General features: G+C 49.0%; 1 protein-coding gene across 1 annotated transcript in view; it reads left to right on the forward strand.

The window, feature by feature from the left end:
• Positions 1-1012: 1012 nt before the first annotated feature.
• Positions 1013-17570, forward strand: part of GRHL3 (grainyhead like transcription factor 3) — a 36584-nt gene continuing 20026 nt past the window's right edge. Inside the window, exons 1-8 of the mRNA XM_074976239.1 lie at positions 1013-1029; positions 2636-2822; positions 4051-4112; positions 6612-6948; positions 9283-9362; positions 12071-12224; positions 13546-13657; positions 15529-15623. Coding sequence (XP_074832340.1) covers positions 1013-1029; positions 2636-2822; positions 4051-4112; positions 6612-6948; positions 9283-9362; positions 12071-12224; positions 13546-13657; positions 15529-15623 — 1044 coding nt within the window. The remainder of the gene's footprint in view (positions 1030-2635; positions 2823-4050; positions 4113-6611; positions 6949-9282; positions 9363-12070; positions 12225-13545; positions 13658-15528; positions 15624-17570) is intronic.

Genomic DNA, 17570 nt, shown 5'->3' on the forward strand with positions numbered 1-17570 from the left:
GTTGCTGTTCTGTCTTCCTCCTGCGTGTGCGTTTCTGCAGCTTGCAAGCTTCTCGCCCCCAGAGCAGGCTGTGCTGCTGAGTGTTCTTCCTTGAGCAGCCTGGATTGAGGACGGGTAAGGATTCCTGCCCGGACAGGACTGAACAGCTCTGCTTGACAGCAGTGAAATCTGAGTCATCCCCAGGCTCCTCTCCTTAGAGACAGGCACTGAAGGAGAGGGCGGGCAGCGTGAGAACCGCCAGAGTCGACGAAACTCACCAGACACCTGGTGAAGTTTCACGTACTGAGTGAAACTCAGGTTAAAGCATCAGCCCCATCCAAAGAGGTGAAGGACAAATGTGGGATCTCCATTATACCGGGAGGCTGGAAAAATAGGAAACTCATGAGGCCAGCATGTTACAAGAGTCAAGAGCAGAACAAGCAGCTGCTTCTCCCAGGATGGGTCTGTCTGGTTCTATTCTGGGAGCAACTGGGCACTGGTTTGTTGTTTTGTCCACAGCGCCACTGGGGGAAAGCGAGGCCCAGAATCTCAGTGGCATAGATTTCAGCTTCAACCTGTTGGCCTATGGGTCCTCTTTTGCTTGGCTGGGTTGGTTCCTCCATGGCCATGTTTCCCAAAGAGCCGTGAAAGTGATCTCCTTAAACCTATACCTGTGGGTAATGGGCGAGCAGAATAACCCAGCAGTTTTCATCTTGTGATGTGTGGAGGTGGACCATGTCTGGGTTCCAGACAGCTCCAAATCCCCATTTGTAGTTTTTTCAGGGTTCGCAAATGGCGGGGGAGGGGGAAGAGGTTGAAAACCACTGGAATAAGCAATAGTAGGTCTTGTGAGCACAGATGAAGCACAAGAATGAAACTGGACACCCGTTTGAAAATGACCCCATCACTTAAGGTTAAACCCTAGAACTCCTTATGGAGTCCAGAAGGCCCTGTGAGCCACAGACAGAGGCCAAACCCGTGATGACTGGCACTGGTTGAGAAATATCTTTTTACCCAGAAAGTTTTGCCCAGAATGAGAAACCAGCTGGAGTTTTCTATAAACTTGTTTTTCGCTGAAAAGCCTGCAGTCAAAAAAGTGCCAGTTCTCAGCGGCTGAAAACTATTTTTTCAAAAATGTGGGGAGAAGGGTGCTTGTTTTATTCAACTCCCTATTCCCAATTTAATAGAAAATGAATATTTCCTGTGGAATTTTGTTGACTAAAATTGTTTAATATTTTTAAATAAAAAAATGCTTTTATTGAAAAGTACCACCCAGCTGTAGTGGTGATGCCATAGGAGGTGGATTGTGGTCATGCCCAGGTATGATCAACAGAATCTGTAGGGAAAACAACATTGTTGGCTCTCGTCTGCTGAATAATACTATGGGTTGCGAGCAATATTCCCTCTATTTTTGTTCCATCCATGAGCAGAATAAATTTTATTATGTGCACCAAGGGATGTGCACCACCAGTAGAAACACATGCTGCCAGCTGTGGGCGCTCTTGCTAATAAGCTAGGTGGCATTTGACAGGGCACTCCGGTTTCAAGAGGAAAGCCCGGGTGCTCTCACAGCAAGCTAGTTGTGTCTCCTGAGAGCCTACTAAAGCAAAATTTAGAGACTGGAGGAAATTGTAAGTGGAGAAAACAGATCAGGCACTGTTCAGTGTAGATAAAATAGCACAATCAGGCCTATGGAATTTCTTCTCTGAAATGGGAAATCTGTAGATCACTTGAACAATTATTTTAAAAGAATATGTTAGAACTGGGTTTAAAGCTGATAAAGTAAGGAAATCATGACTTAGATTTGGATACATACTGCCAGGCCATGTGGCATGCATTCCCACAAATCATTTCTCCTCCTCACGGACCCCTGTTGCCACAGCACTAGCACCGGAGGGTATTGGGGGACCATGAGCTTGCAGCATCACATTATTCTTTTGCATTGAATTAAAGGAACTGTGTGCAAACTGGCCCCTGTGCCGCCCCCTCCCACAGCTGTAGAATGTGTCCAGAGTGGGGCTGGCCAGTTGGCAGCAGGTGCAAGCTGCAGGGTATGCCGCTTCTTTTCAGAGCAGTAGCAAAGGGTGCTCTATTGTGCTGCCATCCCCCTGCTGGGACTGAGGTGTGGTCTACACTAGGGAGTTAAGTCAATTGTAGCTATGCAGTTCTAGCTAAGGTAACTGTGTTGCCAGAATCGACTTATCAGCAATCGACTTACCTCGCCGTCCACACAGAGGGAGGTTGATGGGAGAAACTCTCATGATGAAATTCCTCATGATAACGAGGAGTACAGCGGTTGACCGCCAACCCCAGATAGAGTTGCACAGAATCAAACTACCAGGTGTGTGAAATCGAACTCGAGAAGATCGACCCTGACCAGGTCAATCTTCCCTGTAGCATGGACGTATCCTGAGTTATCTGTTCATGGTGCCGGCAGGATGGCTGCAACAGAAGGTTCCTGTCTGTCTGCTGGGCTCATCTTCATAGCTCCTGTTAGGAGAGGACATGGTCCTAATGCAGGGAAAACACAGCTGCAAATGGTGCTGCTGGGCCTGGAATGGGCTGGGATTCCTAAATGAGCCAGAGAAATTCTGGGCCCATTTAAAGGCACCCTGGGAAATGTGCTTGCCGTGACCCCCCCACCTCACCGTCTCAGTTTCAGGTCAGTGTGCCTCCTGAAGAACGACGGCATGAACTTCCAGAAATTCTCCTACACCAGCGAAGACGAAGCCTGGAAGAGCTACCTGGAGAACCCCCTGACAGCTGCCACCAAGGCCATGATGAGAGTGAATGGAGACGATGACAGTGTGGCTGCCCTAAGCCTTCTCTACGACTACTACATGGTACGTTCCTAGTGGGCACCGGACGGCCTCATTAGCCTTATAGGTGCTGCCTTTTAGTTTTCCCTATGGGTGTTCCATCCCTACCTCTGCCCTGAGGCCCTGCCCACTCCACCCTTTCCCCAAAGCCCTCCCCATTCCACCCGCCCCGAGGCCCATTCTGCTCCGCCCCTTTCCCCAAGGCTCCACCCATGTTCCGTCCCTTCCTCAAGGCCCCGCCCATGCTCCTCCACTCCCTGAGGCTCTGTTTACCTCAGCCCCTTCCCTCAGGACCCAATCCTTACACCTCAGCTCTGGCCCTTCTCTGAGGTTCCACCCATGCTCCACCTCTCCCTACGACTCAACCCCTTTCCCCATGGCCCACCTGTGCTGTCCCCACCCTGAGGCTCCGCCCTTTCTCTATTGCCCCGCCCATGCTCCACCCCTCCCTGAGGCTTTGTTTTCACTTAGCCCCTCTCCCCCCAGCCCTGTACTCTCACCACTTCTTCCAGCCCCAGCTCTGGCACCTCCCCGAGGCCTCTGCCTGCTGCTCACTGCTCTCTCGCTTCCCCCAAACTCCTCCCCAAGGCCCCAGTTAGAGGCTTGGTGGTGGCCCTAGTTACCTGATCAGCTGTGGCTGATAGTTGCTGAGCACCCAGTAATTTTTTCCACGCATGCGCCGGCTCCGATGCTCTCACGAAGTCGGTGCCTGTGAGGGGAAGCTTCACTTGTGCTCAATGATTTATTTTCAGCTATGGGCCCTGTGTAGCCACTCTTCATCGCTGGCTCTCTCCTGACGGCTGACTAAACCTGCCTCCTATGAGGGGCGGTAGCTTCATCGCTGGGAGTGCAACTCCTGCCAGCGAAGTGCTGTCCACATGGGCACTTTGCATCATTAGAACTTCTGTGGTGCGGGAGGGTGTTTTTTCACCCCCAAGCGACAAAAGTTTTAATGATGAATGTGCCAGTGTAGACAAAGCCCTTAGGGACTTCACAGGGCTCCCCATGAAGATAAATCCCAAGAACTTCGCAGTTATGAATATCTGGATCTATGCATCTCCCTTAGTTGCTAAGGGAAAATGAGGCACAAGTCACGTGGCATTTGAGAAAGGAGCAAAGTGAATTTGATCTGAGTCTTCATCCAGGGCCTTGGCCGCTCACCTGTGCTTATTATAACCAGGGTTAATTTTTCCTCATCTTTCCATATGCAAATTTTTGGCAATAAGGAAACCTTTGCTTTGTCCTTTCGCAGGTCCCAAAGGAGAAGAGGGTCCTTCCACCTAGTATGATGGGACGCAGTGAACTCGGAAAAAGGTTAGCCCAAGCCCAGCTCTCTCTAGCTGTCTGCTGCATGATGGATCTGTTAGCTGCCTAAAACAGACTTCAGAGCACAGGGAGGCTATTCACAGAGAGACCCCTTAAAAATTCTTTCCACCTGGTTCTCCGTTTGCATAAATAGATCTCTGTGGCTTCACACTAGCAGGGGATTTACCCCACTCAATTCCATGTTGCTATACTAATTTACACCACAAGGGGTCTATCCCCATTGAATTTAATGGAACAAGTTTGATTTTACAAACCGAGGATCTGTTCATTAGGGCGCCCTTTTGACAATCGGCCAGGGCAGAGGAGTTATTGGTCTGTCACTGGCAGGGAATCATGGACTCACTGAATTGATAAAGAGTTTTCCTTTTCAGCTGCTTCCAGCTTGCTCAGCATGTCCTTGTGGGCTGCAAGGCTTTTTAGAGACTTAATTGAGACAATAATGGCCACTTCCTGGACTCTGTACCTTGGCAGGCTGGTCAGCCTAACTATTTTTGAACCACTTGCTTGAAAATGGACCTATTGACCAGTGTTCTCGCTAAGCTGAGCACATGGGCAGCTGCCCAGGAGAGTTTCAGGTCCTGCCCAGCTGAGTACCTGTCTAATGTAATCCAAACCCCTGGAAAAGTTGGCTATATTCCGAGGGGAAAAAACCCTCCTTTTGGCACATGTTAAAAAAACAAGTCTGTAAAATGTAAAAACTTTATGAATCAGTCTAGAACTGTGAATACACATCCATAAAAACAGTAACAGATTTCAACATTTTTCCTGAGATGGATGAGCCTGAGACCCTGCACCCTATCATGCTGCGCTCCCCTTCACAAAATTTCATGCCCCCCCACTTTGCACAACCCTGATTTACAGCATGAGCTAAAAGCCACCTGGCTCTCAGCCAAGGCTGTAGAACAGAGACTTCGCTCTGCCTTGCCAGCGGTCTCAATGCCTCTGGGGTTACAGTTACGCTCCCCTCCCCTCACAAGCACAAGAGCTAGGGGAATAGTTAGTTTGCAGGGTCAATTATTGATGCTCCAAACATGGACGTAATCTAAACAGTTCTGAGGAGCCACTTGTCAGTGGATCCCTAAAATGGAAGCTGCTGAAGCAAGGCGGGTAGGAACTGCTGCTAATGCTTTACTTCCTTGGGGACAGCCACGGCTGCCAAGCAGTGTTCGCTCCAATTTTTCCCTCCATGGGTGGAATAAATTTCCCTCCAAGGCACGTGCAGATGGGCACCACCTGTAGGAACACAGGCTGCTGACTGTGGATATTCAGCTAATTAGCTGGGTGGCACCTGAATCTCTCCTGGGTGGCTGCCCAAGCGCTCAGCTTACAGGGAACACTGCTTCCCAGAGGAGAGTGGGTGGCTAACATGGGGCTGTGTCTAGTAGTGGTGAATTATCACCACCAGCTAGGCTGGGGCTGCAGGCCTGGCAGTACCAGAGTGTGGCCCAGAGGACAAATTCTGTCTGTGAAGTACTTTTGGCTAGGTAGCCTGGGATGGCTGCATTTTATTCTTCTGCAAGGAAAAAATCTTCTTTTTTTGGACAATCATACTTTGGAATTTTCAGCTTTGTTTTACGCCCAGGCTTTGTCCCTCTTGCCCCCACAGTGTTGCCAGCTCTTATGATTTTTTTCCCGAATCTAAACATGCTTTCTCAAATCCCTGGCTCCTGGAGTCATGTGAATATGTGTGAGAATCACCACTTTTTTAAAAAACATTAAGTAGGTTTCTAACCCTGGTGTTTGCAGAGAAGCACCTGATTACGCAAGGCTCAAAACCCAGAAATCCAATAAAACCACAATTTTTAAGAACTGATTTTTAAGCCTTTCTCTTGATCGCACACCGGCAATATGACCATTTCTTTGTCTTGGGCTGGACTTGATGACCTCCTGTTATTATTTAATGTCCCAAGCAGAGAGGAGCTGAACTAAAATCCTGATTCTGCAAACCAGACCTGTCCCTAAGTACCAGTTAGTGCTGCTAACAGCTTGTCCGCTGCCTTACAAACCCTCGGTGATCCTGCAAGGTGTTGAGCACCTCCACCGGCCTCTTATGCCATTGGGAATTGAGGAGGGACTTTGCAGGATCTGGGCCCAGCAAGGTGACCCAAACTTGGTTAGAACTGCCAGCGTTCTTGTTGAGTGGGATTTGTAAATAAGGGTCGCTAATCAAATAAATGGAGCCCCTGGGTGACACTTCTTTCGCTTCTGCCTTGGATGAGTGATAGTGGCTCGTAGGCTGAGATTCTTCCCAAATATATTTTTGTCATCTGGGCTCTCGAGCTGCAGCTACAGGCAAAGGATGAGGCAAGGACATCGCCTGTTTTCATTCTGTAAGGGCTGGCTGTGCTGGGATTCCGAATGTCTGCTCCCCCAGCAGACCTCATGCTGCTCCATCTGGCCTGTAGTTCTTTGTTGCCTCAGCTGGCTCTGTGAGCCCATGGCCCAGTGACTCCTGCCTCCATTTCTGATGGGATCCTTTCTTCCTAGGAGCTGCCATGGAATGGAGTATGACCCCGAGATCTCGTCCTTCGAGGGCTCTGCCCACCTCATGAAGTTTCTGGCTGAAAACGTTTCCGGGACCCAAGAATATTCCGACCTGCACAAGAAGAATGGCTTGAGTCTAGAGGGTGTCCCTGTGCCCCACAAGCCGGCTGCCCTCCTCCCGAGCACCAGCAAGCTGGAGCATCCCCCCGAAAGCTACACCATCACCTCAGGGGACATGTATGACAACAGCTCGCTGAGTTCCCTCTTCGAGACCGTCCACGTGGTGCCACCGCAGCAGAGATGGCAGCCAGACAGCACTTTCAAAGATGACCCACAGGAGGTCAGGAGCTGTTGTGGGTTACGTGCTGGCAGTGGGGCCTCGTGGCTAGCATCCTAGAATGGGACTCATGAGAGCTGGCTCCTAGTTCTGGCTGTGCCACTGGTCTTTTGGGTGACCTCAGGGGAGCTGACAGACTTGCTGGGCCACTGGGCAAGGTGGGGACTGGCTCTGGGCTCTTGAAAGGGGTGGGACTTTGGGTGGCAGGGGTGGAGCCTCAGGTGAAAGGGACAGAACTGAGCAGTCAATGCTCTGTGCCATCCAGACTATGCGGTCTCTCCACCCTGCCAGCCCTCAGCACTGCCTGGGGCTTTGGTGGTGATTTAAAAGGCCCAGGGCACCTGCTGCTGTCATGGCTGCAGTAGTAGTGGTGGCAGCCAGGAGACCTGGGTGTTTTTGAATGACCAGGCCCTGGGGCCCTTGTTCCCTTCCTCCCCTCTTCCCCCACCATTGGCAGGCCAGGGTGACCCAGTAGCATTGAAACTGTTCATATAGTAGGGTGCAGAGAACCATTGGGGCACACCGATAAATCTTGTATCTGATGGAAACTACATCAAGCCATTGGTTGGCGCAGCACCCTAGGTTCTAACACCACTGTTCCTGCTCCAGGCCTCAGTTTCCCCTTCTGCAAAATGGAGATTCTAATCTCCTCTGTGAAGCTCTTTGAGATCAACTGAGGCAGTTTGCCAATGAGTTGCAATATGCATCCATATAGAATAAGTCCCATGCAGTTGGGTGGGAAGTGGTTCTAGTTTAGGCCAAGGGCCAAACTTAGACCTGATGTAAGTGGATATGGAGCCCAGTGAAGTCCGAGGGTCAAATGCAGCAGTGATTTAAATGGGTGGAGTAAGCCCTCATGTATGCAGGAATGTGATATGCACAGCGTTGGCGTGCAAGGATTGTATGAAACAAGTGTGATTGACACACTGAGGGGTGTGGAGCGACATCCAGGCAGGTGTGCGGGTGTGATAAGATGAATGGGTGAAGGGGCTTCTTAATCTTCCATCTGTCTGTTTGCCCTGTTACACCCTTCCACCCAGGGTGTGTACGTTACTCATGGTGCAGAAAGGCCTGATCTGAGCAAGCCACATTGTGTAAGTGCTCACACCCATCTCCCTAGCAACTTCCCCTCATGTTGCCCACACCCCACCATTTGCATCTCTGCTGAAGTCGCCCCGACCCTTCGTCAGTAGCGTGACTCGGGATCTGTCCAAAAATGTTCCACCCTCTGCAGCTGACACAGCAGGAAGTGTTATGTCCTCCTGGCCGGGAAAAGCGCAAACTGAAGGCAGGTCTACACTAGATTATACAGTCAATTGTAGATACACAGTTCCAGCTTTGGCAATTGCATAGCTGGAATCGACTTTTCTAGGATTGACTTACCTGGCTGTTCTCACTGAGGAAGGTCAAACTCTCCCATCTACATCCCTAACTGTCATGAGATTGAGGAGTAAAGGGGTCGACTGCCAACCCCTGAGAGTTTGATTTCACGTGTCCCCTGCCCCCCCAGGCACGCAAAATCAAACCCCAGAAGACCACCCCTAAGCAGGTAGTGTTGATGTATCCTGGAGCTCATTGGAGCCAACCTGGCTTGCCTAAATTGGAAATATCCCCAGCTGAGAGGTGGAGTTCTGTGCAGTGTCTCCGAGGCTGTCCTTAGGGTTTAAAGGGCCCTTTGCAGTACTATTAAATTGATGTGCCTATTCCAGATGGGAGGTGGTTGTTGTTGTTTTTTAAGAAGTGTGATTTTTATAATCCTCAGCAACACGCTAATTAATGAAATAGTTTAAACTAACGTTCTATAGATTAACACAGTAAATTCAGAATTTGACAGGGATTGGCACATGGCTGTTTAAATGGCTTCATTGCCACTTGAATGGCTCTTCCACAGGCTCCGTGCTCTGCTAAGAGGTCTGGCAGGGTTTGTCACTGTTAACTAGATCCTCCCCAGAAGCAGAGCCACTGAACAGGGGAAGGAAGAGGCGGGGGAGGGGGATGGATATTAAGACCCAGGGGTGCCCCAAATTTCCAAGTGCCCAACACAGCTGCATGTTCTGCATATGGGTAAGGAATGCCCTGAGTGTGTCTAATTCTGGGTCTGATCATGCAGTACTGATCTACTGGAGCCTAAGGAAGGCTGACATTAGAGGCCTCACCCAACTCTCATTGAATGAACAGTCTTTGCATTGACTTCGGGAAGATGGTTCAAGTCTTCAGGTTCCAGGACTGGCTGCCTGCCATGTTTGTAGTTGCTAGTGTTAATCTCTGGTGCAGTGGGGGGAAAGTGGAAGGGGAAAAATCCCATGTTTGGTCATTCTAGTTTGATTTTCCCTATAGTCGCTGCTCTTTGGCGATATCCTCAAATCCCAGCTGGACCAGCCGTGCTCTGAGGGTTACCCCACTGATGGTACTAAGAGGTAATGCACAATCCTTTACTCTCACCTGTCCCCTGGTTTCCAGGTCACCTGGCAGCATTCACATCCCCTATTCTCATTTGCCAGGCTGCGAGTCTGGGTGGGCACTGACCTTGGCAGACTTATACAAATAATATTTTCACAAGGGTGAGCCAATCTGGAATAAAGTCCTTGGTGTAGGGGCTTAGGCCCACTGACCAGGGGTAGGGGATTGCCAAAGGGAGGAAGCTGTCACAGGGCCCAGTTATTCAAAAGGGCCAAGGGTTCCTGGAGCTGCAGCAACCAGAGCCCCAGGCCCTTTAAATCACTGCTGGAGTACTGCACCATGTGCTTAGGGCACCTCTGAAGGCTGGGAGGATTCACAGCACAGGCTGGGTGGTGCTAAGGGCTGGCTGCCCTCAGCCCCGCCTCTTCTGCCCGAGGCCCTGCCTCTTCCACTTTGCCCAGTGGCCAGCAAATCCCTCAGCCCCTCTGCCATAATGTGTGGAGGAGGAGCGCTCTGCCTTTTTCCCAACAGAAGGGTGAATTTCAGAGTTTGTGTAAGCGATGGGCTCTTAGTGGTTAGGGCTTGAGAGCTTACTTGTATGAAAAGGGCCTAGACCAAAGCCTTACATCCAAACCCACCTTCCCAGAAAAGCACCTTTCCCCACTCCCAGTCTCCACCTGGAAACCTGGTGTGCTGGCAAAGGCAAGAGAACCTGCTGTTGTGAGCTTACAGCTCAGCAAGGCCAGACTCCGGGCTCCATGCTGTTAATTTTGCTACAGATAGAGCAGCCAAGTGATGTCTGGCCCCAATCCCGCTGGAGCATGAGGGCGGAGGATGCTGGGGAAGGCTTCCCCACGCAGCTCAGACAACCCCCAATTCAGCTTGTACCTCACTTACCGGCAGAGATCCTTCCCCTGCAATTGCAGCCAGCCAAGGGCCATTTGTCCACTGCACAGTGTCCCTGCTGGGTTCTTAGGTTGAGACCGTATGCATTCAGGATTCCAGAAGGCCGATCCGCCTCTCACTTATGTTGGTGTAAATCAGGAATAAGCCACTGACATCAAGGGGGTTACACTGGTGGGTTGAGGTTAAAAGTCCCTTTCAGCCAATCCAAAGAAGATATGGATATGCTGCAGACTGCAGCTCCAGAGGCTCCTGGTTCAATGGTGGTTACGGTCACGGGTATAAGTGAGTGCAGGAACAGCTGGTGTCTGAATCCACTGCTGGCTCTGACAAACATGTCCCTCTTACCCTTCACTGCTGTAGCCATTCTTGCTGCTTCAGATTCTGCATCCTTTCCCTTGCTTCTGGGACTTTCTGCACCAATAGCTTCTGGGGCTGAAATATGGTCTCTGTCAGCTGCCTGGAAAGAGGCCCAGGTCTTGGGACAAATGACAGAAAGAACCCAGAGAACAAGCCACACAAGTGAAATTTCTGCATCCCTCTTCATCTAGTATTTTGGGTCCTTGCTTTCATTTAGCAGAAGACTGAATTGTTGCCATCACCTTGTCTTTTGAAGGCATAAGGAAATTTAATATCCATCAGGGATGTTTCCTGCCCTCCCACAGATGGATCTCTCCTGTTCTGTGCACAGTCTTAAACATGGGACTAGATCGCAGAAGGTGAATGAATGTCACTGTTGATGTGTTGCTGTTTCTCAGACAACAGCTCACTCAATAGGCGAGAGGTTTGCTGGAGACCCGGCATTTAATTTATTTGCATTAGTGCAGTATCCAGATGCTCCTACAGAGAGTAACCCTTTGCTAATTAAGAGATGCATTCAGAATGGGTTTCAGTGTTGCTAGTGGAGGGCATGAAGCTGAAAGTAAAAAAAAAAAAAAACCTGAGCACCTAAAATATAAGTTTTGGTCACTGTCAACTGTCAGCCAGTCTCAGCATTGTATAAACCAAGTCTCAGGTGGCAGCAGAGACTTGGATACATTTACTGCAGGAGGTAGTAGGCTTGGGTTCTGGCCCCAGTTCTGACCATTTATGTCTCTTGTTCAATGGAGTTGTAGCTGCTGGTATGCAGCTGTGTTCCCTGTCAGCTGAATGCCTAGGCAGCTGCCTAAGAGAAATTCAGGTGCCACCCAGCTGATTAGCAGAGCGCCCCCATGTGATTTTTGTCAGTGGTGCACATCCACACATGCCTCTGTGCACACAACAAATTTTAATCCACCCATGGATGACAAAAATTAAAGGGAACCCTGGTGTGCAGCACCTCTGGCCATCAGACTGCTAGTCATCATCCCACAAGGATACCGGGGGGCCTGACTTCAGGCATTCAGAAAGCCTTCATCCTGTCATGATCAGTGTTTATTCTGGGAAGGCATGGAAGCACTATCTGTCCTGCAGTAAATCGGTTCCCACCGCACAGCAATGTACCAGTTACAGGAACATATGGGGATTCCTATGCTGTCAGCACGAAGTTTGGAGGCAGTATGGTGCAGTGGTTAAAACACTGTTTCAGATCCTGACTTCAAGCCTCTGCCCAAATGCTGCTTCCTGGGGGCATTGTGAGGTTAAATGCATGAAAAGTTGTGAGGCACTGTGGTAATGGGGTAAGGTAGGTGAGGAGAGTGGAGAAGAGACGATTGTGTGTGTTTCCATCTGGTAACAGTGGAACTTAGCACCTCTTCAGGAGGCTATGGTGGCTTTCTTGGTAGAGTACAGACTGCAGTGGTATTGGCTGGTTATTCCTCATTCTTCCTGTGTTCCACAGAAGTGACTTTGAATACACCCTGGGATCCCCCAAAGCCATTCACATCAAGTCTGGGGACTCGCCCATGGCCTACCTCAACAAAGGACAGTTCTACCCCATCACCCTGAGGACAGCCGGAGACGGCAAATGTTTACACTTGTCCTCCAATAAAGTGAAGGTAAGAGGCACACTGGCTGTCCTGCTGACAGACGCTATAAATGGACATCCAGCGAGAGAGATGGGCTTTGTTGCTCATGTTGGCTTGAGGAGATGAATAGGCTGGAGAGAGCATGGCATGTCAGCAGACACCGTCTTACCCAGCACCTGGAAACCATAGACTTTTCCTCTGTCACTCGGGTGGGAGGTACCCAAGAGACAATCCCATGATGGCTGTCTGGGAACCTGTGTATGTGTTTGGTGGGGGATAGATGGTCTCAGCCTGGTTTCTAGTATGTCCCCACCCTAAAGCGAGAGCTCCAATTAATGACTTGGCCACTGTGCTGGCATTCTCAGCAGAACGGCCAAGCAGTTGGGTCTTGATCATCAGGGGCGTGTGGGCCCTTTACACCATCTCATTTGAAGCACAGGACAGGCCATGCAGAGTTAGCTAGCTCCCCTTCCTCAGAGGGATACTCCCCCAAGTAGAGGACCTCTCTTCCTGGCATGAAGCCAAAAGAACCTGGGGGCAGCGGGGCTTTCCAGGGGAGGCTGGACGGGACAGAGACCACAGCCAAAGCAGACCTGCACACTGGAAATCCTGTTTCTCCACGATGGCCCATTATGGCCTTTACAGCAAGTTAGAACAGCCACCGGGGTACTCTAATCTGTGCTAAGACGCTCCTTGTAGCACTTGAAAGGGGAAGTAGAAATTGCACCCCCAGGCACAGGGATGCATTTGGTTCTTTATATATAAGCCGATCTCCATATCCATAACACAGCCCGATGGCTCACGTGGATAGGACAGAATGGCAATTCTGGTGAAGCTGGACCTGATGTTCCAGAGTCTCCTTGGTTAGAAGGTGTGTCCCCTCCTCCGGCAGTGATGGGACAGAGCACCAAGAAATGTGCATGACGTGCTGGAAGGTTCTCCATGGAAACATTCCAGCTGAGTGCAGAGCAATAGTAGCAATGAATGGCCTTGTAAATATCTTAACCCTTAGGCCATCCCAGCCCCATGCATGCATTAACAATGGGGATAGGACTCTACAGCACACCACATCAATGGCTGATGAGGAGACAGGATGATTTTGTGATTAGAGCCTGTAGCTGGATGTCAGAAGAGCTTGATCCCCAGCTTTGCCACTGACTCACCATGTGACCTTGGCCAAGTCCTTTCCCTGCTTGGGCCTCAGTTTCCACAGCAGTAAAATGGGGAGAAGAGTACAATTTGTTTTTTGCCAAGTGCACTGAGGCCTGTGGAAGAAAAGGGCTACCCCAGCGCTAAATATAGCTAACACACGGTATATACTAATGTTGGGGCTATTCTGCTTGTTTTTCAGAGCACTGTGATGGTTGTTTTTGACAATGAAAAGAATCCCATGGAGCAGCTGAAGTTCTGGAAGCACTGGCACTCGCGTCAGCCTACAGCGAAGCAGAGAGTCATTGACGTTGGTACGCAGTGGGGCTTTCTCTGTGGTGAACATCGAATATATAGATGCTCTCACCTATTGTTACCATAAGTTCCTGGCCATTTTCGTTACACAATAGTGCAACTTCTGCTACATGGTCTGGCCTTGGGGAGTTAGGAAACAGAGCCGAACAGGGATTTTTTTTTTTTTTGACCAAATTTTTTTGGTGAAAAATACCAATTTGGCAAAAGTGGGAAAGGATCAGCTTGGATAAATTTATTAATTTGGACAGTTTTTGGAGAAAGAAAATTTTCAAAATTGTCAGTGGGTCATTTTGACACAATCCTAAATGGAAAATTCCATTTTATCCATTTGAAACAACCTTTTGTTTCAAAATCTAAGCTAATTAGATTCCTTTTTTAAATGCTCAGATTTTTGGATCAACCTAAACCACATTTTTTTTTTAAGTTTTGACTTTGTTTTCCTCCAGCTTTTCAGGTGACAAACATTTCAAGATTTTTGCCTTCTCATCCTGCTTAGGGAGAGGTACATTTTTGAAATCAGTGAAATTTTCACTCTGTGGAAAACCCTTTTCTCTCCAGGCTTTGTTAGAAGCTGCAGAATGAGCTCCTGGCTCCAATGCCTGTCTGCCTGAGTACTTTTTAAAGAATTCGGTTGAAAATTTCAAAAGCATCTAAATGACATAGGAACTTAAATTCCATTTTCCAAACAAACATGGCCAGGTAGGAGCCAAGTCAACAAGTGAACACCTATGTTATTTAGACAGTTTTGAAAGCCTTACCCTGTTCCTGTTGAATTGTGTAAGTCTGGGATGCATTGAATTTAACCTGACAAGTGCGTTGTCCATTCAAAACATGGCCTAGTGGCCAGAGTAGATAGTCAGTGGCCAGATTTTTTGCTTTATTGTTTCCACTGAGTGCAGCCAAGCAAGGTGGGGGCTTTTGAGCACCAGGCTGTGGCTCCGTGCTACTCTGCTCTTGCACTGACCCGAGGGAAGGTTTGAACAGCCTAGGTGGCTGCTCTAAATTATGCCAGCAGAGAAGAGTTCCTAAGGGACCATTCCTTGGCAGGCGGATAGTCAGAACACATTGTACTCCAACCACTACCCTCTCCCACCTTGAGTGGGACCTTCAGAACATCAGCTGTACTATGGGCTATAGAGGGGTGTGTCCATGAGCTTGCTATGCTTGCTCCGCATCTGTTGTAGTCTTTTCCAAGCTGGTGGTCTCTGCAGCAGAGCTATTGCAGCGTCACCACTCCCATTGCACCCTCAGGCAGTACAAAAGGAGCCAAGTAGGCCAGGGAATCTAGCCCTGGGAGTTCAGTCAGGGTCCTGCTGCTAAGTCAGATTTTTGTCGTCGTTGTGTATAAAGCTGATCTCGCAGAGGTCTGCAGTCAGTTTTCACAGGTATAAATGATAGGTTCAGCCACTCACAACTTTCCTGTGGCCTGTCCCTTAGGCTCTGTGCACCTGAGCTGATCCAACTGTATAGAGAATGAAACACCTGTATCCTGTGTGGGGAAGTTGAATCACTGCTCTGAAGTCTTTGGGGAACAGCTGTTTTAGACTGGAAAACACATGCAATGCAATGGCGTGGCATCTCGCCCAGTTATGCAATTCATGCATTGTGTACCCCAAGACTGGCTGTGGCCATAGGACAATTCTGCCTGCCCCTGAACATGAACATTGAAGGCATCCTGTTGTAGCACACATGGATGTCTTTCAGCCAGCGGGACCTCCCAGGCAGCGTACATGCAGAGTCAGACCCCAGAAAGGGTACATTCTCGCATGCGTGTGTAGAATTGCGTATCTGACTAAAAAACTCAGGGTGGCCCCGGAGGTGGCTCTAGTTTTGCAGTCAAAGAGTGAAGTTCTTGTTTGGTGCATTTCAGCTGACTGCAAAGAAAACTTCAACACGGTGCAGCACCTTGAGGAGATGGCATACAATGCTTTGTCCTTCGTGTGGAACGCCAACGAAGAAGCAAAGGTATGAACTAGTCATGTTGGGGAAAGGAGAGGCTTGTTCCGAAGCAGTTACAGTCACGCTCGTCCTCTTTCCCCTGCAGTTGAAAGACACACAAAGTTTCCAATCCAAAATTATCTCTTTTCCCTGACCCTGTTTATTTATGAGGATAGTAGGGGAGAAACACCTCTTTTCTGTGTGCTTGTGCATCAACATTAGCTAATAAAACTTCCACTTACAGGTTCATTTTTCTAGTGTGGATGGGTGTTTAAGTCTGAAAACAGAAAGCCTCTTTCAGCAGAGATCAGGGCCAGGCACATAGGCAAAGCATGTGGGGGGCGAGGAAAGGAAAGACCCCTGCCATTCTCCACACACCCCCCCAAAAAAAATAAAGGAACAAGAATCCTTCTTCAGACTGGTACAGGAATAGCCAGATTGACTTCCCTGGCCTGTTTTGTGCAGGTGATCAGCTGAATACTTGCAACAGTTCGTTTCTGGCCTAAAAAATCTATAAAATCCTCTTGTATTACTTAAACATACCCTGGAAAGTTCTGGTCTCCCATACATCTGCTCAGACCAGCTCTTCATTAATACTTTGTTACCAGTTTTAATGGGAAGGTGAAAGAAGTGTCAACCAACAAACGAGCCGGATAAAACAGGACCAAAAGAAAAATCAAACTGGGCTTCTTAAATTAGCCGCTTGCGAAAACTCTGGTTTGCTCTCGGATCACAGCAGAGCCCGGCTTGCAGCTCAAAGGTGATCTTCCTCTTTTACAACCCCAGGACGTTAACAAATGTCTGTAAGGTGCACTTGTCAAAAATGGAAATATGCCAGGTATGCAGCAGGCCTGGGGGGGTTGGGGAGGGCACCTCAGCCAAATACAATTTAGCTGTTACCAGAAACTTTGTCCGCACGCTGGCCTGGGGCTGCGTACGACTTCAGAGAGCTGAAAAGTCTGGGAGCTGCCAAGAGAGGCCAGCTAGATGGGACTGGCTGTTGTATTTCTTATGCAAATTGTCATTCATAATTCCTCTTTTTATCCACGCTAAGCTAATACAACAGATAAATGGCTTCTTTTGGGTCTATAAGACCTGGCAAGACCTGATTTCAGAATACAAGGGGGTCAAATCCTCAGCACAGGGCTCAGTAAGTTGTGCTGATTTATAACAGTTGAGGAACTGGTCCCAGTATCTGTCTTCAAAAGCTACAAGGAAAATACCCAGGTTATCTGGATGACTTTGTGGTTTTGAAGCACGGTTCCCTCTAATTTTCTTCCCCCATGCATGTGCGGAATAAATTTTATGTGTGCTGTGTGGATGTGTACCACAAATAAAAACACATGTTGCCAGCTGTAAGTGCTGGGGGCTCTCTACTAATCAGCAGGCTGACAGCTGAATTTCTGCTGGGTGGCTGACCTAGTGCTGAGCTTACAGGGAACACTGTTTTAGAGGTAGAACTAAGGCTGTATGTATAAGCTCAGCTTTCCCTTCACCTTTCCCACTGGAGGTGGCTTTTTTCAGACAGTGATACCCAGGTGAGTTAGTTATTTAAGTAACAACAAGGACTGTAGGTGCTGGAAGTAGGGATGCTGGGGGTGGCAGGCGTGCAGTGGTTTCCATCACAAACAGGGATTAGAGTTTGGTTCAGTGGTGTACACTGTACAGACTGGTCCAGCATTCAGGCCAAAGGAAGCCCTGTTGTGATGCCTTGGTGAGCTACCTTGCCTCTGCAACGGGCTCCTGTCTGTGTGTAAGAAAGGGGCATGCCTGAGTCAGCCAGGCAGCATCCTCGCACTATTGAAATCTCTGAGAGAACATTCGCAGCAAACATGGGGCCTGATCTATGGCCTGCTGATGGGGACGGGAGTGTTTCTATTGACTTAATAGTGCTTCATGAGGCCTTTAGCAGGGCTGGGAGTAACAGGTTGCTGAGCATCAAAACTAGCCAAACCAAAGTGGACTGTACTGTGT

Source organism: Carettochelys insculpta, chromosome 24 (genome assembly GCF_033958435.1).
Source record: "Carettochelys insculpta isolate YL-2023 chromosome 24, ASM3395843v1, whole genome shotgun sequence".
NCBI lineage: Eukaryota > Metazoa > Chordata > Testudines > Carettochelyidae > Carettochelys > Carettochelys insculpta.